This window comes from Tetrao urogallus (assembly GCF_951394365.1).
Source record: "Tetrao urogallus genome assembly, chromosome: 7".
Lineage (NCBI taxonomy): Eukaryota > Metazoa > Chordata > Aves > Galliformes > Phasianidae > Tetrao > Tetrao urogallus.
In genome coordinates this window covers 50,793,396-50,815,592 of record NC_136820.1, presented here as the reverse complement: position 1 = coordinate 50,815,592, position 22,197 = coordinate 50,793,396, and the positions used below count along the sequence as shown (strand labels likewise).

The window sequence follows — 22,197 nt, the reverse complement described above, 5'->3', positions numbered from 1 at the left end:
TGGACACGTACTGGGATGGGAGTTTGTCCCCAGGACAAGGACCCTTTCTTCTCTTGGGCTGCCTGAGACAAAGCAGCCCTAGTGATGTCCAGGATAAGGAGGTCGCGCATGTGGAGCCGATCCCAAAGCCAACTCCTCTCATCAGACTCATTTCTGGTCTGATTTCCGGGTGGTTCCTTTTGGACTCAGGGGTTGGACTCGATGATCTCCACGGGTCTCTTCCAACTCGGGAATTGAGATTCTGTGATTCTGCCCCTGGGAGCTGTGGGACCTCATCCACCTCCCCGCAGCTCCCAGTGACACTAAGACACGCTGGGGAGGACGTGTGTCCCATACAGTCCTCCTGCCTCCCACCAAGGTTGGGCCAGATCTTGGCTTGCAGGGTGCAATGGGAGCCCCAGGCGGTGCTGCAGAGCGTGGGATGTCAGTATGGGGGGAAATGGCACCACTTCCCCCACTGCTCTCAGCCTCAGCGCAGCAGGAGCAGGCCCAGTATTACACTGAACCTGCAGCGGGTTTAGAGAGAGGAGAAAGGCAAAATCCTCTTAGCTGGGTGAACTGTATAACGCTCAGCATGGGGAAGAACAGCTGTGCGTGTGTTTGTGGATGCCGGCTGGCTCTCGTGATGGCTCCACCACAGCAGCCCAGTTCCATGCTGCCGGGGCTGCTGTTGGTCCTGGTCTTACTGGGACCGGTGCTGGTGGCACTGGGGCTGGTCCTGGTTCTGCTGGGACAGGGGCAGAACAGAGACAAAGTCAGAAGATGGAGGGGGCTGAAGGTGGGAGGTGGGAGCACCACGGCCGTGGCCGACACAGGGAGGTAATGGAGGACGAGGACCCCAGGAAGGCGGGCTGAGAAACGCAGAGGAATGCTGTGAAAGCTGTGATGGGAGGCACGGCTAAAGGTGAAGGGAAGAAGGAAACTGGCAGCTCTTCAAAGAAGCGATGTGAACGGCACCGCTACGAGAGATCCCAAAAGGAAGCGCGGTGGGAAGCAGCTTGGCTACACCACAAGCTCTGTGCTGAGCTGCAGCTTGAAAAAAAGGTTTAGAGAAAGTGGGAACTGGGTCAGATTACCAGGGACGGCTATGGGAGAGCACAGGCATGAGGGGGGATCAGAAGGGCCACGGCAACACTGAGATGGAAATAGTGAGCAGCACTGGGGGAGGAGCAGGGGACGGCGTGTTGGGGTGGTGGGGAAGGACGGCTGCCACAAAAGGGCCCCAGCATTTCAGGTTCCCAGTGTATTAAAAATAAAAGTCTTTTGAAAATGTCTGCTTTGCACTTTGCACCTGCCTTTGTGCTTCTTTTGCTCCCCCTCGTTTCTCGATCCATGCTCTCAGTTCTCGACACGACGTTCTCCGAGCGTTGCTCAGACTGCTGCCTCCTATTCTCCGTTATTGCATTAATTAGAAGCCATTTTGCAGAAGCACCTTCGAGGGAAGATCTCCTTTCTGCAGGTGCGACAAAAATGCAGCACGGCAACACGGCTCTCGCTTTAGAGAGCTCACGATTTAACTGCAAGGCAAGAGACGGCAGATGGAGGCAATCTGTTGGGGAGAGGAGCACAAAGAGGCACAGAGGATCCCGGCTGGCGCGGCGGGCAGCGGCTCAGCGCACCAGTAGCGCTGGGTGCTCAGAGAGAGGGAAACTGGGCATTTTGGGGAGGACTGGGGAGAAGAGGAGGAAATTCTGCTCCTGCTTCTGAGGGGCGAAGCAGGACTGGAGATTCAGTGTGAGAGAGGTGGAATTCTTAAGGGTAGATGTGGCACTGAGGGACGTGGAGGGTGGGCATGGTGGGGATGGGTTGGGGTTGGACTGGTGAGCTCAGAGGTCTCTTCTGACCTTTTTGGTGATTCTATAAATAGGAGGGGACAGAGAAATGGAGACATGGGAGAGATCCGTCAGCAACGGGGGAAGGTGAAGGGCAAGAAGGGAGGAAAAGGGAGAACCGGGTGCTGGCACAGCTGCCCAGGGATGGGGGTCACCATCCTGGGGTGTTCCAGAGCCGTGGGGGACGTGGGCAGTGGGTGTCTGGGAGGACTGCTCCAACCTGAATGGTTCTGTTTCAATGATTCTATGACAAGAAGGGAGGATGAGGAGGAGGAGCTGCAGGGAGGAAGGCAGCATGGGGCAAAGTGAGGAAAGGAGCTGGGCGAGGCTAAGGAGAGGTTTGAAGGAGAAGGATGAAGGTGGATGCGAAGGGCAGAGAGCCCAGCTGGAGCAGCGTGCTCAGAGAGCCTCAGGGATGGGACTGGGTGCTTTTCCCTGCCTGCGATGCTCAGTGCTGGGAGCTGCTGCTCCCCCTTTGCTCACAGCAGCGCTCACATCGCGGCAGCTCCCGCTGGGGTGGTTTTGCTGCCACATCCCCGCCGCTTTCAGCTCGGCTCCTGGGGATCTTCAGTCTCTGCTGGAAAAGGGCCTCCTGGAGAGCCAGCAGGCAGCTTGCTTCCAAACAGCAACGTGAATTGTAAAGGTGACCTGAAAATTGAATCAAAACAATACATTCTTTTGCTCGCTTTATGAATGCAGTATATTCTTCCTCATGGCCACAGGCGGTCACAAACAAGTCACGGTTAAAAGTAGCAAGGGATGCGTGGCTCTGACATGAGCAGAGGGGGCTGAGGGGCTGGGAGGGACGCCCAGCAGGGCTGTGGTGCAGCAGCATCCTGGGAGCAGGGCGGGCCGACGTCTGCCAGCAGGGGTTCGGGTGAGCTGATCCCTCCTGGCAGCAGGTGCTGCACGACCTCGCCGTGTCCCTGCAGCCTGGTGCTCGGCTGATCAGAAATGTCAGCCCTTCCCCTCCGTCCTCACCAGCTCTCCTGCTCTCGGCCGGGGGCACAACGCAGTTCTGTGGCATTTCCTCCTACATCTGCTGTGTGCGCAGAGGGAGAGACGTGTAAAATGTGCAGATGAACAGGCAGACAGGAAGATTTCTGTAAAGGAAAGAATAACGATCTTTGCCTTTCCTATTAACTGTCTGTGTTTACCACGACCGCCCCAGGGAGCGGCTGTGCAAATCCCTGCAGGACTTGGCTTCACCCGCAGTGCTTTTCCCACTCGCTGCTGAGCTGAAGGCACTGGGAAGGTGCAGGTGTGCTGCTGCTGCTTCCCCACGTCTGTCTCTGCATTCCAGACCCAGACAGCGAGGTCCTGTGCCCCATTTCCAGCTGGCGCTGCGGAGAGGCGAGCCCAGCAGTGATGCATTGCACTGGGAGCTGGCTGCAGCCGGCTCTGTGATTCCTGCTCATTTGCAAGCTGGAACACTCACATTGAGAATTCACGCCGTGCTGATGTGACAAGGAGCAGCCGGTTTGCCGGCAGTTTTCCCCATTTTTTTCCTACAGGGGTGAGGATGGGCGCATGGGGCAGCATTTCCGCAGCAGTGGCAGCACCCCATCACGGTGTGGGCTCACCGCATTGCTTCGGAGCAACCCAGCACCTGGCTCTGCTCATCCATTATTCCTCCAGCTGCTTTTGGCCGTGTCGGGAGGGCTGACCCCCCCCCCCCAGCTCAGGGGACACTCTGCCTTCCCTTTTGTCGCCCCAGCATTGAGCCAGCCCAACAGCTGCTCTCTCATTAACCTCTTCTGGCCTCGCAGCACTAATGATCTTTTGTGGCTCAAAGCGTTACTAACGCCTTTAGCATCCGACCGGTGGCCACAGCGCTATCTGCAGGCATGGGAACGCTCGCACCCCGGTTCGATTGCAGTCCAAAGGGACGGGGACATCCCGGGTGGTGGCACTGTGGGCAGTTTGCTGCAGCAGCCACAATCGAGGGAGGTAAATCAAAGCGCCTCTCCCCAAAGGCGGTTTTCCACTCACACCAAGAAGCTCACTGCTTTTAGTTATCCTTCCTAGCCACACTCCTGGGAATCACCTCAAACACTGCAAGATTGATTGTTTTATTTAGTTGTGGGTTGTTTTTTTTTCCTGCTGTTGGTCACAAATTGCTTTTTTGCTGGTGGTCTCACGTAGCACACAGCTCAATTGTCAGCAGCATTGTTACCTATGGATGCCATATGGCTCCTCTGCGCTCCACTCACAAGGTCTGCTGCATTGTAAGTGCTGCGGATAAGCGCGGAGCAGACGGGAGGGAAGGGGCAACAGTTCCAACGGCGAAATCCTCGCTGCCTTTGCGCGGTCATGGAATGTGCGAAGGAATACATTAAGAAGGACAAGAGGTGTTTTGAGAGACACAGCTGCACTTTGCATGCGTCTCTGCTCCTCTTCCCTCTGCAAAGAGAAAAAGATGAGATTTTACATTTCGTTCACATGGCACCGAGGGTTGTGCAGCTCCCGAAGGGAAGTGCTGCGGGGAGAGAAACCGAGACCAGACCAGGTTCCCAGCTCTGTGAAAGGGTTGGAAAATGAAAGCAAAGCGATGGAAGGTTTCAGCTCAAGCTTTTCCTGAAGCAGAGCCATTGGAGGGAAGGGAGAAAGCACTTTCCCAGCTCGGTCACTGGGTGGGAGGCAGGAGGCAGGGGCTGATACAGCAGGGAGGGATTGCAGGCGGATATCCGGGGCTCTGGGCTCACCCGGTGCATGCCAACATTTTACAGATACTGCATGTGTGAACACTGGAAATAAAGAACAGAGAACAGCTGCAGTGATTCAGACAGACCTCTGTCAGCCCACCCTCTCACTGCAGCAAATATCCACATCAGAAGATGGGAGAAGCCTGGAGCTAAGGCTGCTCGTGGTCCCAAATCTCCTTTCCTACACCCCAAAAATGTGCATCTCAGGCACCCCCTGAGCTGGTGACAGCCCTCAGAACACCTCTCTTCCACGGATCCGTTCCCTTCTCCCATCAATCACCCCTCTGAGCCCCTCATAACCTTTCAATGGGGACAATCTGTGTTTTTTTGAGCACTGTGCTGTGCCGTGTGTTCCCTCACTGCCGTGCAGCATCGCCCATTTATCAGCATCGTTGGATGCCCCCTAATGCTCACAGCAGACGAGGCAGCACGGGGCACACGCTGGGCCTGCATACCTCCCTCAGCCTGCAGTCCTCACTTACAGCACAATAAAGTTACAAAAGCAAAGGCAAGGGAATAACATGGAAAAGTGCTGAAAAAAAATGCAAATTCAGGCAAAAAATAGCTCCACGCAGTTCAGATGTTCATGCTTGCTGGCTGTAAATTAGCTGTTACCACTCAGCAAAGCAGGGAGCTGCCACTGCTCTGTCTTTGAGAGCCAAATGACAGCTCAGCAGCGCCTGGATGTGATGGTAAGCTGATCAGAAACATTAAGAAAATCAGAGAGCCTTCCCCAAAAAGGCAGCGTGCCACAGAACACCATGGGTGGTGACCACGAAGGTGCTGGTCCACGGCACAGGGTGCTGCTCCATGGTGTGGGGGGCTGCTCCATGACAGGGTGCTGCTCCACGGTGTGGGGTGTTGCTCTGTGATCTGGGGTGCTGCTCTACAGCACAGGCTGCTGCTCCATGACATGGGATGTTGGTCCACGGCACAGGGAGATGCTCCATGGTGCAGTGTGTTGGTCCATGGCATGGCATGCTGCTTTATGCTGTGGGGTGCTGCTCTTCTGCACAGGGTGCTCCTCCATGACATGGGATGCTGGTCCACAGCACAGGGCGCTGCCCTATGACACGAGGCACTGCCCCATGATGTGAGGCACTGGTCCATGGCATGGGGTGCTGCTCCACGGTGTGGGCTGCTGCTATGTGGTGAGGTGCTGCTCTATGGCACAGGGTGCTGGTCCACGACATGAGATGTTGGTCCATGGCACAGGGAGATGCTCCATGGTGCAGTGTGTTGGTCCATGGCATGGTGTGCTGCTCCATGGTGTGGGCTGCTGCTATGTTGCGAGGTGCTGCTCTATGGCACAGGGTGCTGCTCCATGACATGGGATGCTGGTCCATGGCACGGGATGCTGCTCTGTGACACAAGGCGCTGCCTCATGACGCGAGGCACTGCTCCATGACACAGCTCCATGCTGCTCCACGGTGAAGAGCCCAGCCGGAGGACCCAGCGCTGAGCCCCAGGAGTGATGCTGAGTCACAGGATCACAGAATGGTTGGACAGAAAGCACCTCCAAGACCACCCGGATCCAATCCCTGCTGCAACAAGGCTGACAGCCCCGAACCCGGGCGCAGCTCAGCTCTGCGAGCAGCCGCAGCCCGCGGGCAAAGGGCGTCCGGGCTGCGGCGGTGACAGCGCTGCCAGCAGGGGGAGGTGGGGATCGCAGAATAAGCGAATGTTTGGCTTGGAACAGAGCGAAGGGCCCTTCCTACAGCAGGGACGTGCTCGTGTCCCTGCCCCTCAGCGGGTCCCCTCAGCCTTCCACTGTCTCCTCAGCGTATCCCCTCAGTACGTCCCTCTGTCCTGAGGGCAGCCTTCAGGATGCCCCTCAAGGGATTCTCTCAGTCCCTCAGTGCGTCCCCTCAGTGCAAAGCCTTCACTTTGCCCCTCTGTCCTCAGCGTGTCCCTCAGTGCATCCCCTCAGCCTCTCACAGCGCCTCTCAGCGCGCCCCCTCCGCGCGCCCACCAGGACAACATGGCGGAGGTGTGGGGGGGCTGGCAGCGAGAAGGCGGCCCCGCCCGGCGCATGCGCGGCTCTGGTCGCTCCCCCCACTCACTACGCGCGCACACACAGCCGCCATGCTGCAGGAGCTGAACGAGCTGCTGGACGCCGCCCCGCAGCGCCCGGACACGGTGAGGGCGGGAGGCGGGAAGGCGGCGGGGGCGCGGGGAGGCGGAAAGGGGGCGGTAGGCGGTAGGCGGTGGGCTGTGGGGCGGGAAGGCAGGAAGGCGGGAAGGCGGGAAGGCGGGAAGGCGGCGGCGCGGGGCACGCCGGGAGCTGTAGTACGGGCGGGCTGCGGCCGTGGCGCCGTGAGGAGGGAACGGCCCTTCACAGAGCTCGCTGGGATCTGTGGGGCGGACGGAGCAAAAGGAGGGGATGTGAAAGCGTTGCCCCTCCGGGGAAAACTCTTAGAGCTGGATGGGAGCTGTGAGGGCCATCTAGTCCAGCTCCCCTGCCGTGCACAGGGACAGCACAGCTCCATTAGGTTGCCCAAGGCCTGATCCAGCCTTGGAAGTCTGCAGGGATGGAGCATCCACCGCATCTCTGGGCAGAAGAAGTTTCTGTTCCTTTAGGAGGCTGCATGGAAGTGTTTTGTCCCTGCAGTTTTGGCGCTGAGCTGTGGTTGCTGAGCTCCGTGTGGAGCTGTGGCACGTTTGGGTCAAACGTTAAGAAAACACCTCCACATGTTACAGAGAATGGGATGTATTTCCTGATACGTGCTATGTTAGGCAATAAAATTGTATATTTGGAGTGGCCATTTGTTTTGTACAGCTGCAGAACCCATGGAGTTCCCCACAGCTGCCATGGGGTGTTTGGGATCTGTCACCCCACACCCTGAAGGAGTGGAGACGTTGAGGAGAGAACATGTGAGGTCGCTGGGTTTAGAGTCCCACAGTCATTAAGTTTGGAAGAGACCTCTAAGATCATCATGTCCAGCTGTCAGCTCACCTCCACCATGCCCACTGCCCACGTCTCCCAGTGCCACATCCCCACAGTTCTTGAACACCTCTGGGGATGGTGATCTCCCACCCCTGGGCAGCTGTGCCAGCACTCAAATGCTCTTTGGAGAAGAAACTGCTCCCAGTATCCAACCTGATCGTCCCCTGGTGCAGCCTGAAGCCATTACATCTTGCTTGTTCAGCCCAGAGCAAATGAGGCTGAGGTGAGGCCTCATGGTGCCCTACAGCCCCTCATGGCTCTACAGATCCTCACAGGGAGCACAGGGGCAGCTCTGCTCTCTATGACAGCAACAGGGCCCAAGGAAAAGGCATGGAGCTGTCAGGGAGGGTTGGGGAGTGGGGGGGAGGGAGGGCTGAGGGAAAGGCTGTGCCCCACAGGACAGTGGGCATGGAGCAGCTCCCCAGGGCAGCAGGCACAGCCCTGAGCTGCTGGAGCTCATGGAGCACTGGGACACCGCTCACAGATATAAGGTTTAATTGTTAGATAATGCTGTGTGATGCCAGCAGATGGACTCAATGAACGCAGGTGCAGGACGGGAATTTAGCAGAGCAGAAGGAGGTTATGCCTCAAAATCCTGAGTTTTGATGTGGCAGCGTGGGCAGAACCTGGAAGCAGTGCTGAACCGAAGACTCAGATTTGTGTTGGCTCTTTCCTCCTTCCATCAGCTGAGGACATGGAATTCCATCCACCCACTTGGACGTCCTGCCACTCTTGGGCTACGAATGCAGGCCAGAAATCCTTCTTAAAAAGCATCAGCCCTTTGCAGGTTTCCTTTTCCCTTCTCTGCCATATCGTTTCTGCATGTCTGCGGTTAAGCCTGTGCCATTTCACGTTGGGTGTTAGGAAGAATTTCTCCTCCAAAAGAATGCTCAGGCACTGGCACGGTGCCTAGGGAGGTGGTGGAATCACCATCCCTGGAGGTGGTCAGGGGCCGTAGAGATGTGGCACTTGGGGGCATGGTCAGCGGGCATGGTGGAGCTGACAGCTGGACACAGCGATCTGAAAGGCCTTTTCCAAACGTGATGATTCTACAGTTGTGTGATTTTTCAAAGAACTGACTGCAGGGCTGGGAGGTGGAAGAAGCTGCTGCCTTTGTGGGTGTACTGACATGTCACCACCAAATGCTGTCACTCCTGCCGCTGCCCTGCCAGTCGATGTTGGCAGTTTCTAACACGTAGCTGCAGCTTCTGCTCTGTAGCCTGCAGGTGGACAGAGTGTGAAAGCGGAGTGCTGGGCAGACAGAAGGAGAAGGCGCTGCAGGAGTCTTTCCCTTGAAGTGCTACAGACATGCTGAGCAGCCTCTTCCTGGGCTCGGGAAGGGTGTGTGGACTGGGTGGAAGGCAGGCAGGACTCCGGTATTTCCAGGAGTCCTGGGTGCAAAGCCAGCAGTGCAGGAGGTGCACGGTTCAGACATTCCTATCACTCACTAGCTGGGCATGGAAACATCAGAAATGGAGAGTTTTGAGTACTGAGCAGCTGCAGCGCGACAGCAAAGTGAGAATCATTGAGACTGAAGGTCAGTAACTGGAAGTTCTGAAGGAGGTAAATCACATGTGTGCTCCATGACAGCATCCCACCGAGTCCCGCACAGCATGCGGTAGCAAAGCGCACAGCCTTCCAAGCAGGCAGGCTTCACTTCACTGTGAGCAAGGAGGGGAAGAGGGGCTGCATTTGGACTCACAGAGTGCAGGAGGAGAGTCCCAGGGGATGAGAGGAGCTCGTGGAGGGGCTGAACACAGAAATGAGGATCTTGTGCTGTTCCTGCAACCGCTCTAGGCTTACGATACTGACATCCCTGTGAGCCTCTCACTGGGTGGTGCCTCCACTCTGCTTTGGGTGGAAAAGTGCTCTCTGGCTGGGGCAGAGCAGCATTTCTGTACCCTAAACTTCATTTTGCATTCTCTGCAGACGGACTGAATATTTGTCATTCTGTTAGCAGCACTTCACAACACGTTATGCATGGGGGTGTTAACTGATAGATGCCTTACAAATCACCTATGGGCAGATTGCTTGTTGCTGCAAAGAGCTTTTTTTTTCTTGTAATAAATTGAAAAAAAAAAAAAAAAGGCAATGATAAGTTTAGTGATTAAAAGCAGCCCATTTATGTTTTGTACTGATTAGAGGAAAATCTCAACTGATATTTTAATGGAAACAAATGCCTTGATGAGTCTAGTACTGATAACAAGTGTGCACTGATGAAGTGAATTCATTTCCTGCCCGATCAGAACAAGGTAGTGTACTTTGTGCAGGGTTCTGCTCCTGTAAACACATTGAGATGCTGAGGCTTCCTGCTCTGAACGTGGCATGTCTCAGTGAGCCTGATGGTGGCTGAGGTGCTGCCTGCGCCCTTCCTCCTCTGGTGCCATAGAATTATGGAATATCCAGAGTTGGAAGAGACCCCTAGGTATCATCGAGTCCAACTTCTGTACCTGCAGAGCCTCCCCTGGCTGCAGGCATCGTCTCCCAAGGCACAGAGCCAGGAGCTGTTCATACCCTCATCTTAACCCGCTTTGAAGTTTCTTTGCTGCTTCTTTTCCAGGGTAAATTCACACTGCTGCGAGACAGCAGAACGGATGGCAGCTTCTTGGTGCACCACTTCCTCTCCTTCTACCTCAGAGGTGGGTGAGCAGCAGGACTCTGCAAGGCAGGGGTTTGTCCTCACCTGCTCCTTGGAAGTTCCTGCTCCACAAAGTGTTTCTGCAAGAGCTGATTCTGCGGGGATCAGGGCATCCTCCCATCAGTGCAGGGCTTCTGGCTCCCAGTCCTGACTTGTTCCTAGGCCTTGCTCTCGAGCCCTTCGTCTCTGTGCAGTGATGTCATTGCGCAGTGAAGGCCGTCAATCACCTGGGCATCTGAGGGAGAGCTGCCATGTGTGGGTCCTTTGTTACTGAACATTTCGCAACATCTTGTAACTATCAGGAACAACCGGCGGGTAGATAAGATAGCAGTGAGTAAACAAACAAACAGAGTTGCTGGCAAGCTGCCTCATTGCTCTGCTGCTGACCTCCCAGCCCCAAATAACCTATCGGCCTCTGTGGAGCGGCCACCCGACTCGCAGACTCCAGTTCTCTGCTGTTAAACCTGTGCAGAGTGAAATTTTGCTCGGGGTGCTGTGTGTGCTCCCCCACAACTGCCACCTCCTCAGCTGCAGCTTCATCATTTCCAAGGTTTGGTTTCCTTGATTGGCTGAACAGAGAGGCACTGCAGGAAGGCATGGGCTGAGCAGAGAGTGAGCAGCGGGAGCCGGTCGGGGGGCAGTGCTCCTTTACAGCCTGCCATGCCAAACTTCAGCACCATCCTGCCCTTGACCCAGTGCCCAGCTGGTGCTCAAAACATTTGGGAAGGCCCAGCTGGCACCGCAGACCTTGCTGCTCGTAATCTAAGGCCACAGACCTTGCCACTTGTGATCTGTGTCCTGCACTCTGGCAGGGAGAAGCAGCCGCGCCGCTTTGGGTCTGAACCAAAGCACAAGGCCAGGTTGTCACACGCTGGGTTTTCCAAAATCATGTTCTAGTGAGATATCTTTGTGAAAATTGCTGGTTCTGTGTGTGTTTGCAGATAAGGTCACTTGCCCTGGGAGAGCCAAAACAGGGACTCTTGGCAGGCCTGTGATTTCAGTAATTCGTGTCATGGTCGGCCGTTGGCCTCCTTGCAGTTGTACCAACAAACAATGCAGGGAGATCCCTGGGCAGAATGGAATGGGACAGAAAAGAGGCTTTCTAATTTTTCTTTGTCATCTCTTTCTTGTTCTTCTGTTTATTTTTAACCTTTCACTAAATTGGAAAGCTCAAAGAAAAGCAAGAATGGAAAACCCTTAGAAAGGTAAGAATGGAAAGCCATTCTGTCCCATTCCAAGCTACGAGCAAGTGAGAGGCTGCCTACACCTTCCTCCCTTCAAGGCCTTTGCAGGCAGATTTATGGCCTGGCTGCTGTGATTTATGTGCCGCAATAATGGCAGTTTACAAGTGAAGTAATAACAATGTGTCTTTTGTCTTCTTCCCCAGCTGGCTGTAAGGTTTGCTTCCTGGCCCTGGTCCAGTCCTTCAGTCACTATAACATTGTAGCACAGAAGCTGGTAAGTCTCCTGGCACAGGTTGGTAACTGCGGGCCCTGTAGACAAGCCCACACCTGTGGACGCAGTTTCAGTGGTGCTCTGGGGAGGAAAGCCCTCTGGTATCTGTGTCCAGGTACATTCAGAGGGTGCCTGTGTGCTGCTTCTGGCCTCTGGGCAAAGACATGGGTCTGAGCCATCTGAGAAGCCACAAGCACCAATTTCCTTCCCATGGCGAATCAGGGAAGGATTACACGTACCACAGAATGAGGAAGCTAAGAGCCAAGGCCATTCCCAGTGTCTGATCACACACTGATTCCCAGTGTGTGAGAGCACCCCTCTCACCTGTGGGTTGAAATGCATCTCTCAGCTTTTGTGGAGTGCTCTCTTACAGCCATAGAATGCTCTGGGTGCAAAATCCAGGTGACCTCCCAGAGCTGAAGGGATTGCACTGACCCTGCTCTGTTCTGCTGGGAGCCTCAGCAGTGCTTCAGCTTACAGAGAAGGTACTGAGGAGCCAGGTGCAGTGATGGTCCGTTCCCCACTCTAAATGTGGGATGGGTTTTGATACTTGCTAGACAGCTGGTTTTATTTTTAATACTCAGTTTTCACCTTCTGTTAGGAGGAGATAAATGGCCTGAGGGCTCAGACTTAAGTTAACTAAGATGGACTGAGCAAACAGCATTTTGATGTGAAGCTTTAACTCTCAGTCAGGTACTGAGCGTGCATTTCCCCTGCAGAGCATTTCCCAGAGGAGGAAATGTGGGTTGGAGATTCGGCTGTTCAGTATGGGAACCTTGCCTGCACTAAAAGCAGAATCATATTTGCTGGTGTGTTCCTGAAGATGGTGAAATTTCCCATTACACAGCTCCAGGGTGTGCTTTTAATAGGTGGTGGTGTCATCTCTCTGGTGGGAGAGTCTGAGAAGTGGGAGAACAGAAGGATTAGCTGGAGCCCATGTGCAATGCAAATCAAAGTGCTTTGCTGTCTGATGATTCCAACACAAAGATTACTCTTGTGAAGGAGTGATAAGAAGAACAATGCAGTTTGCTGGGGGAGTTGAGGGAAGGGATTACATTTGCCTACAGCAGTGAGCTGACCCTGTCCTGTTGGTTTCAGGTCTCTGAATCACTCTTATTATAACTTTGCAGGTCTGTGTGTGCGATTGGTGTGAATTCTTTAAAGCAGTCAGTGGTTCTCTTGTCACTTATTTGTATCTGCATTTCTGTAAGAGCTTTGCTTTAGCCCTTTTCCCAGATGATCACGGCAGGCTCTGTTACTCTGTTTTAGCAGAGTGGTTTCACTCAGGCCTGTTTACGACTGGAGACTTGATGATGGGAGCTGTCTCTCTTTACAGTCTGGCTGTGCTGCTGTAGATGCCTGCTGGAGGCAGCTGGGATGTCACTGCTGCAGCAAGCCCTGGTCTCAGGCAGTGCTGTGAGCAGAGCCGTGCTGCTGCGAGGTGCTGCGTGCTGCAAACACCCAGCTGGTCCCTGCCTAGCGCCTCTTCCTCACTGGGAAGCTGTGGACCTGGGCTCACTGCGTTGGCCGGATGAGCTGCAGGGGGACAGATCTGTTGGAAGACTGCTGAGCTGCAGCACTGGCTGCACGGGTTCAATCTCCCATAGCATTCCTTTCTAGCAGAAGGTTATGTGCTAATGAAGGGCTGCAGTCAAATGAGCCGGCGATGCCCAAACCTGGGATGTGAGCTGTGAGCACCTGGGCTGTGGGAGATGTCCCTGCCCGTGGCAAGGACTGAGGCCCGGTGAGCTTTAAGGTGCTTTGCAACCCAAGCCAGCCTGTGGTTCTAGGATTGGCTCTTTTCTATCACAGTGCCTACAGATTTCAGTGCAAGCTGAACCTGGCTGTCGTTGCCAGGCTGGAAAGCATGCTCTGACCTCCCCAGAGAGTGTGCTGCTGAAGTGTGATGCAGGCTTTACAGTGCTACCTTGCAGTCCTTGTAGCACCTGGTGGTGTTGCTGCTTCCCAGCAGTGCTGCCAGGTCTCATCAGACCCTCACAGCTTAGCTAAATGCAGTTTCCCTGGAATTTTGTGCCTGTGCTGCCTCGCAGTGCTGCCCTCGCACTTCCTTTTTTTTCAAATTCCACCCTTCGTTTGAGGATCCACACTGAATTGAAGGGACAGTTAACGTTAACGTTGTTTGTCGTGACCTTCTAGAGAACTGCAGCAGGACTAATGACACGAGGGCAGCCTACCAGCTGGTGTTCCCACTCTCACTTGTCCAAGGTTTGATTTGTTTTGAAGGAAAAACATATTTATTTCCATGTGGCCTCCCTCTTGCCTGCTCCCCATTCCCAGCGCTGAGGTTGCAGACCCGAGGAGGTTGCAGACCCGAGGACGTTGCCTGCTCGCCCCTGCTGTCCCCTGAGGGTACACGTGCTGGAGAGGAGACCTTGGATGAGTGCCTGATCACAGACTGTCGCACTTTGTACCGCGGTGCCATTCGCCGTTGGAGCTGATGGAGCTTAATGAAGCTGCCTCACGTGCTCCATCATTCCTTCTCTCCTGCGGATAGTTTGCTTTCCATTATGAAGTGGCCGACAGCAAGCAGCAGGTTTGGTTTGGAGGAACGTCGCGGCTGCAGGCTGCTGGGACCCTGCAGGTGCTGCCTGCCCAGAAGCATTGCAGGCTCTGCAGCTGTGCCTTGTCGGGAAGCTGTTGATTCCAATCTCCCCAGACTGTGATCTCGGAGGCATTTCTGGGCTGGATCGATGAGTGACAGATTGCCAGAGATAATGTCTGTGCGTGGTGATGGAGCGCGGTGCTGTGAGATAATGAGGGCTTTCAGGGTTGGTAACGCACACTGCTCGGCACTGTGGCCCTGCAGCAAGGACGTTTTAGTGCCTCTGATCCTGCTGGCACTCAAGCAGATGCCATTGGCTATTTTGGGTTCATTTTCCATCACCTTTGAGCTGTCCTGGCTCTTTCCTCTGTTGTCCAGGCAGGCCCTGCTGTCCTAGAGCTGAGCTGCCAAGTGTTTCAAGGAGGAGATGATGGTTCCTTGCTGCTCTGCTAGGGAAACAGCTGAACTGGGAGGCTGGAACTATAAATGCTCTTTTGAAGTCCCTTCTGACCTGAGCCATTCTGTTTGAAGTACACAGTTTGCATGTGCACAGAGCAAAGCAAAACTCCATTTCTGAGTGACCAACATGAAGAGTGACTTCAGGTGCTGCTTTGGCAAAGCACTTAACGATGAGCCTGAGTCCTGTGAGCTCCAGACGTCCAACAGGGGATCAGTGAGCCTGTTCCTGCAGCCGCCCTGCAGTACATGCTTTGTGGCATGTCAGGTATTTGCCAGCTGATCCACATTCCTGCTGCATAAAGCTCTTGTGTTCTTGGCGAGGAATTGTTCCGTGGTGTGGCCTTATAATTGCCTAGGAGGCTAGTGCTAGCTCTGCACTCCTGCCCTGCTTCCCATCAGGGTTTTAGTGGGTAATTATCACCTGCAGAAGCTGAATTCCTGTGCCTGAAGCCCACGCGCCCTGACGGATGCTCCCCTGAGAGCTTCAGCAAAGAGAAGAAATGTGATGTAAATCTGTCATTCCTATCATCAGCAGCAAACATGTGGCCACTGATAAGCCTTGCAGGGCTGGGGGTTAATCTCCTGGAAGGGGCCTCTTCCTTATCTACTCAGACCTTCTCTCTCTTGGGGTGCTTGTGTGGAAATGCCACGCTCCCAAAGCAGCCTCGTGTAGGTATGTGGCATTGATTAGATGTCTGGGCTGTAGCTTTCCAATCTACTAAGAATTAAAAAAAAAAGGAGGAGGAGGAGGTGAAATGCTGGCTCTTATGGGTTGATGTCAGAGTAACAGGAGGGTCTGGCAGGTGGGATATGGGGTGGGAATCGGGAGGCAGAAGTGGACATGTGGCTTTGTGCGTCTCCTTTGTGAGCAAAGAGCTAATGGGTGTCACTTGGAAAACCTCTGTAAAGCAAAGGGGGGAGTTGGGCTGGTACCAACTCTGCCCAGCCGTGCTCTGCCCACCTGCAGGGATCCTTGTCCCAGTGATCCGCTCTCTCAGAATCCTTGTTTCTGGTTAGAATTGTGGAGTCATTTGAGTTGGAAAGTCCACCTCGTCCGGCTCCCCTGCAGTGAGCAGGGACGTGCACAGCTCCATCAGGTGCTCACAGCCTGCGTCCCAGCCTCTGTCTCCCTAGTTTTGCCTCTTGAGCAACCCTGCGCTGAGCTCAAGCTTCCTGAACTCTTAGTTAACCACGTCTCGCCATTTTGGCCAACTACCTGCTGCCTTGCACAACAGCCCCATTTCCAGAGGCTTTGTGCTAACGCTCCCCAGCTCCATTTGAAGAGATTACAGTCCGTTGTGAAATGTGGGAAGCAGCCCACGCTGCACAGCCTAGCAAACTCATGCTTCTTCCCACAGGGAAGCTGGCGGTTTGACCACGGTGAGCTGTGTGATGTATCTTGATGGTTACACAAAGTACTACATTTTCTCCAAAAAGCCAAACTGGTGCAGTTACCAGTAAGCTAAGGAACAACAGAATTGCCAAAAGTTGCCCTTGATTAAAAAAAAAAAAAAAAGAAAAAAGGATGAGGAGCTGTTTTGTGAACTGTGTCTCCAGCTGGGATTTCCATTCAGGATCTTCTGTAAGGAATCTGCTGCGGCTCTGCTAAGGCTTTCTTCGTTGGTCCTGGAGGTGCTGGAGCTGGATGTGCCCCGTGCTTGGCTCTCAAGGTAGAGCAGGAGATTGGCACAGGATGCCCAGGGAGGTGGAGGAGCTGCTGTCTTTGGAGTGCTCGAGAGCCATGGAGATGTGGCATGTGATGACAGGGTCAGTGGGCATGGTGGGGATGGGCTGGGGTTGAACTCGGTGACCTCAGAGGTCTTTTCCAACCTGAATGATTGTATGAGTCTGGGAGATCTTGCACCCGGGTGGATGCTGAGGCTGCTTTCCCTGGGAGCTGTGCTGTGTGGGTGTCAGTGCCTGGCCTTGGCTTCTTCCGGACCGCACCTTGCTCGTGTGCGTGGGCTGTGCTGAGGAGCTGCCAGTGCCAGGCTGTCAGTGTTGCCACATCAGTGATGTGAAGATAATAAAAACCATTAGCTTTCACCTGCCAAGAAAGGAAGATGAAGAAATTGCTCCCTGCTAATACCCCATGCCTGTATTCTCCCTGACTCTGAGTAAGAATTATTTTCTCATGCTGGGCAGCAGTGATGCTGCTGTCTTCCCAGGAGTGATTCCAGTTCACTTGAGCACCCCAAACCCCATTGCTTGTTTATCATAGAATCACAGAATGGCCTGGGTTGCAAAGGAGCACAGCGCTCATCCAGCTCCAACCCCTGCTGTGTGCAGGTCACCAACCAGCAGCCCAGGCTGCCCAGAGCCACATCCAGCCTGGCCTTGAATGCCTGCAGGGATGGGGCATCCACAGCCTCCTTGGGCAACCTGTGCCAGTGCCTCACCACCCTCTGGCTGAAAAACTTCCTTCTAATATCTGACCTAAACGTGCCCCGTCTCAGTTTTTTCTCCTCCTTTTACAGCCAATGTGCAGGAGTCATTCAGGCAGTGACTTTATTAGCACATTTTGATGGGACTTGATATAAAAATAGTCTGTTGATCTGCTTGGTTCTGTTTGTACCCTTCCTCCAAAGCAGGTTGCTCTGCAACATAATGTTTTCCTCTCTCTAGGGGATCAGTCTAACAGCTGCCAAGGAACAGGGGCAGCTTGTCTTTTTGGAAGGCCTCAAGTCCTGCCTTGACCTCGTGTTTGGGGAGGAGGAGCGGTCAGGACAGCCCAGTCCTCTTCAGTTTATAAGGTAAACCCATCCAGCTGGAGGAGGCAGAGGTGGTTCTGCTGGGGCTGAGCATGCTGAGCATTTCACCTCCGGGTTCTCACGTCTCCTGCCCCTCCACCCAACATGGAGAGCAGCATGAACTGAGGTCAGGCCACTTTTCAGCTTCCCTGCAGGGCCCAAGGGCTCAGCAGGTGTGCACTGCGCTTGGTAAAGGAAATACCAAAACCATGCATGTTGCTGTGCTTGTCCTTCCCTGCCCCTCTCTGCTGCTCAGGGAGGGGTTCTGTCCTCTTCAGCATTTTGGAGCAATTTCTTGCCCCATCCTCATTGCTTAGTGTGCTACAGGGCTACAGAAAATTTATTCCAGCTCTCAGCAGGCTTGTCTCAAATAAAACTCCATCCAAACTGTTAGAGCACAGTGCTGATCTGGCCGTGTAGGTTTCCTTTTTGTGCCCACTGCACTTTTCCATGTTCCTGACGACTTGATAAAAGTGTACCAAACCCTGCATGGAGGAGAGGAGTCGCTCCCTCCTGTCACTGAGGAACAGCAGCACACACACAAAGCAAGAGCAGCAAACCTGGTGCCCCATCAGGCACGGGGACTCCCTGCTATGGGACGGTGGGCATGTGGAAAGTGCTGTGGGGCAGCAAAATGCACTGAGAGCACCTGAAAGGTAACCACCTCGAGGGGAGCATGCTAGAGGAGAGGCTCAGGGCAGGCAGTGAAACCTTGTAAGGCCCTGTGCTGTGGGATCCCATAACTTTTGGGATGTGGCTCGTGGGTGTTGCTGCAGCATGGCATATCCCTTGAGCGAGGTATGAGGATTTCCCTGTGCACACAGAAGCGAGGAGCATTGTCTGCAGGTAACCTCTGGATCTGGGAGATCGAGGTTGGGTGTTAGGAGAGGTTCTTTAAGCAGAGGGCGGTGAGGCCCTGGCACAGGGTGGGTGCCCCATCCCTGGCAGCACTCAAGGCAGGGCTGGATGGGGCCCTGGGCGGCCTGATCTGGTTGGGGACAAGCAGTCCATGGCAGGGTTTGGAAACAGATGGTCTGTCAGGTCCCTTCCAGCCCAACCAGTCTGTGATTCTGTGACCTGAGGGATGTCATGGCAGTAGGGGGGCTGCAGGCTGGCATTGCCTTTGTTGGGTCAGTGATGCTCAGTGGGACATCAGCGGGACAAGGGGAAATGGTTTGGAGCTGAGGGAGGGCAGCTGGAGGTTGGATGTCAGGGGAAGTTGTGTGCTGTGAGAGTGGTGAGGTGCTGGAACAGCTGCCCAGAGAGGCTGTGATGCCCCGTCCATCCGTGGAGGTGTTGGAGGCCAGGTTGGATGGGGCCCTGGGCAGCCTGGGCTGCTGTGAAATGGGGAGGTTGGTGGCCCTGCATTGGTGGGGGGTTGGAGCTTCGTGATCCTTGAGATCCCTCCCAACCCAACCGTTCTGTGATGCCGTGATCTGGGTGATGGCAGCCCCTCGAGATCTCCTCTTTCCCTTCCAGTGGGAGCGTTTCCAACCTCAAGGACCTGTTTCACTTTGTCCGGACGTCCCTGACGCCCGCTGACAGCGACTGCTGGAAGGGCCGGGTGCTGCTGGTGGATGACCTCAGCGTGCTGCTCAGCCTGGGTGCTGCGCCAGTGGACGTGCTGGACTTCATCCACTACTGCAGAATGGTGGTGTGCTCTCAGCTCAAGGTACTGCTCCCTCCGCACACAGAAGCAAAGCCTGGCTTTCTCTTTGCTCCCCTGTGCACAACAGAAGTGCAGAAGGCTTTGTCTCTGTGGGAAGTTCAAACCTTCTCTCCATGGCCGTTCCTGGGGAGTTGCATGAGTCCCCGGGGTACCTTTGCAACTGGTTTCCAGGAGGTGCTGTGCAGAGCAGGGCTTTGGGGTGGAACGCGCTGCTTTTTTCAAGCTGTGGCACTTCAGAGATGTCTGCTCACAGCCGTGTTTGTGTGCATGCAGGAGGAAACATTTCTAAGGTGACAAGGGGCTGACGAGCTGGGGATGTAGCTGAAGGTCTGCTCGGCTCCTGGGGTGGAGGGGACGTGGCTCTCTGCTTCCAGCAGTTTTGCACCAGCTGCTTTCTGAGGGCATGTGACGATGTGGCAATTCTACAACAATCTCCCTGGCGATGCGCTCGTCCTGGAAGCATCACAGCCAAAAATCATTAATCACATCCATCCTTTGCTGTTTACACTGCAGCATCCACCACCTCAGCCACTTCTCTCTTTGCTTGAGTGAGAAATAAAGTAGATGGTGTCAAGTTTTGTTACCCTGCACTTCACATGTTGCTGGGGTGTTTGAGCTGTAAATGCTGACAGGGGATGTTCTGCTTGCTGGGAATACTTACCATCAAAGCAGCTGGAAAAAGAAAAAAAAAAAGGTAAATTTTGCTAACACGTTTCTATTTCTGTTTCCAAGATGTTCTGAAGCTTTAAAGTACATTTTAGTTGTTTGAGAATTGGATGTTATTTTAAGTCCACAGTGAGCTGCCTGTGCTGAGGCAGAGGCTCCTGGGATATGGTTAATGGTGGTGGTGTTGCACTGGGGAGCTCTTCAGGAGCTGAGAAGGTTTGGAAGCACAGCTCTGGCTGCAGCCGCTCAGCCGTGTCTTTATTTAGCTGTTCTGAATTCATCCAGAGAGCTGCTGTTTGCACGGCCTGACAGACAGGTTTAACTAGATAGCTGCCTTGTAACAAAGGCTGCATGTATTTTTAGTCTAGATACGTCTGCAGATACTACAGATGTGTGTGTTTGTGTGTATACAGATCTGTACACATACACACACCAAGCTATTTCAGAGATGTGTGTATGTCTTCAAGGCCCGGTGCAAGGTGCTGCCCTTGGGTCAGGGCAGTCCCAGATATAAGTATGGATGGGAGAAGAACTCAGAGCAGCTCCGTAGAGAAGGACCTGGGGGTTCTGGTGGTACAAAGCTCGACACGAGGCAGCAGTGTGCGCTCACAGCCCAGAGTGCCAACAGCATCCTGGGCTGCATCAGCAGAGGGGTGGCAGTGGGCAGGGAGGGGATTGGTCCCCTCTGCTCTGCCCTCGTGGGACCCCGTCTGCGTGCAGAGCTGGGACCCCAGCCCAGAAAGATGCAGAGCTGTTGGAGAGGGTCCAAAGGAGGCCACGAGGATGCTCAGACAATGAGCATCTCCCCTATAAAGACAGGCTGGGGGCATTCAGCATGGGGAAGAGCAGGCTCGAGGGAGGACCTCACTGAGGCCTTCCAGTGCTTAAAGGGAGCTTATGAACAGAAGAGAGAGAGACTTTTTACATGGGCAGATAGGGATAAGAAAGGGGAAATGGCTTTAAACTAAAAGAAGGGAGATTTAGATTAGATGTTAGGGGTAAACTACTCAGGGGGCAGTGAGGCCCTGGCACTGCTGCCCAGGGAAGTGTGGGTGTCCCATCCCTGGAGGTGCCTGAGGCCTTGGCTGGGCCCTGAGCAGCCTGAGATGGGAAGGGCAGCCCACTGCAGAGCTGGAAAAGGATGGGCTTTAAGGTCCCTTCTAACCAAAGTCGTTCTGTGATTCTGATACATGCCTCATGTTGATTTTCCCAGTGGGTTTCGGTTGAGCACTGGCTGGCATGCTGGCAGATGTCTGAGTGGCTTTACTGGCAGGGCACTTGGACACAAGGCTCCTGTTGCTCCCTGCCTGGCCTCACCTGGAGTGAGTTGGAGCCAACGAGAGGCTCAGCACTGCCAGCTGTTGTCATTGCAGGGGAACATTGTGGTGCTGGTTCACGGCAGCGAGGATTCAGAGGATGAGGAGAACAAGCTGGTGGTGACCTCCCTGTGTCATCACAGCAACCTGATCCTGTGGGTGGAGGGGCTGGCAACTGGCTTCTGCAAGGATGTTCATGGGGAGGTAAGGCACGACGGGGCGCTGGGGGGTGGCACGTGGCAATGTCACGCAGAATTGACAGTGTGGGGACGTGCTCTGTCTGCCCTGCAGGATGCTCCAGGATTAGCCTGGTCTGCAGCATGGCTAAGGACTGACACAGCCTTGCTGCAGTCACTGGGACCTGCTAGGACACCCAGGCTCCTGCAGGATTTGTCTGGGGATGTTTCGGTGACATCCTGCACGCTTCCCATTCCTGGAGGATGGGTGAGGTTTGTGCAGCATCACAGTGCAGGCTGTGTCCTCCACCGAGGTGGTGGCACAGGAATAACATCTGGTTCTTGGGAAGCTTCCCCAAAGCACCACGTGCACGGATCCTGGCTGTAGCTGTGGTCGTTTCTCCTGGGCTGGGGTCGCAGCTGTGCTGCTGGCTGCTGTTGGCCTCTCGTTAGGGGCTTCCACGAGGGTGAGCTGCCTGCAGCACTGCGTGATGTTTTTGTAACAGTGGTTTTGTAAGGGTAGCATGGAGGGGCACGGGGTGAGGATGCTGTGACTGTGGCATCCCAAGGGATGACATTCCTGGTCCTTTCCGTTTGCAGATTAAAATAATTAAGAGACTGTCCTTGGAGTCAACAGAGAAGGACGTCATCCAGATCTACCAATACAAGATCCAGGACAAGAACGTCTCCTTTTTTGCTAGAGGGCTGTCAGCTGCTGTCCTGTGATGCAGTGACACCACGCAGAGCTGCGAGAGCACTGCAGCACGAGGAGAACCGGTGCTGATGGCTTGGAACCTATAGATTGGTACCTACAGATCGGACATGCTGCAAAACCAGCCTGCTTGCTTCCTCAGCGCCTTCCAGGAGCTGTGCAGCAATGTGGCCTAGGAGGGAAGCTTCAGAGCATCTCGAAGTGCATGCAGACAAGGGCATCAGCTTGTCGACAGCCTGTTGATCCCTTTGTCATCCCAACCGTTCCCAACACACAAGGCCACCAAGAACCAACTGGGCTGGATGTGCT

General features: G+C 54.4%; 1 protein-coding gene across 1 annotated transcript; it reads left to right on the top strand.

Moving 5' to 3' along the window:
* Positions 1 to 6,622: 6,622 nt before the first annotated feature.
* ELP6 (elongator acetyltransferase complex subunit 6) lies at positions 6,623 to 21,902 on the top strand (the record flags this gene model as incomplete). Its single annotated transcript, XM_079538278.1, has 7 exons — positions 6,623 to 6,676; positions 10,045 to 10,123; positions 11,510 to 11,580; positions 17,225 to 17,352; positions 18,829 to 19,021; positions 21,058 to 21,204; positions 21,777 to 21,902. The coding sequence occupies 7 exons, from the start codon at positions 6,623 to 6,625 to the stop codon at positions 21,900 to 21,902; spliced, it is 798 nt and encodes a 265-aa protein (XP_079394404.1).
* Positions 21,903 to 22,197: the final 295 nt, after the last annotated feature.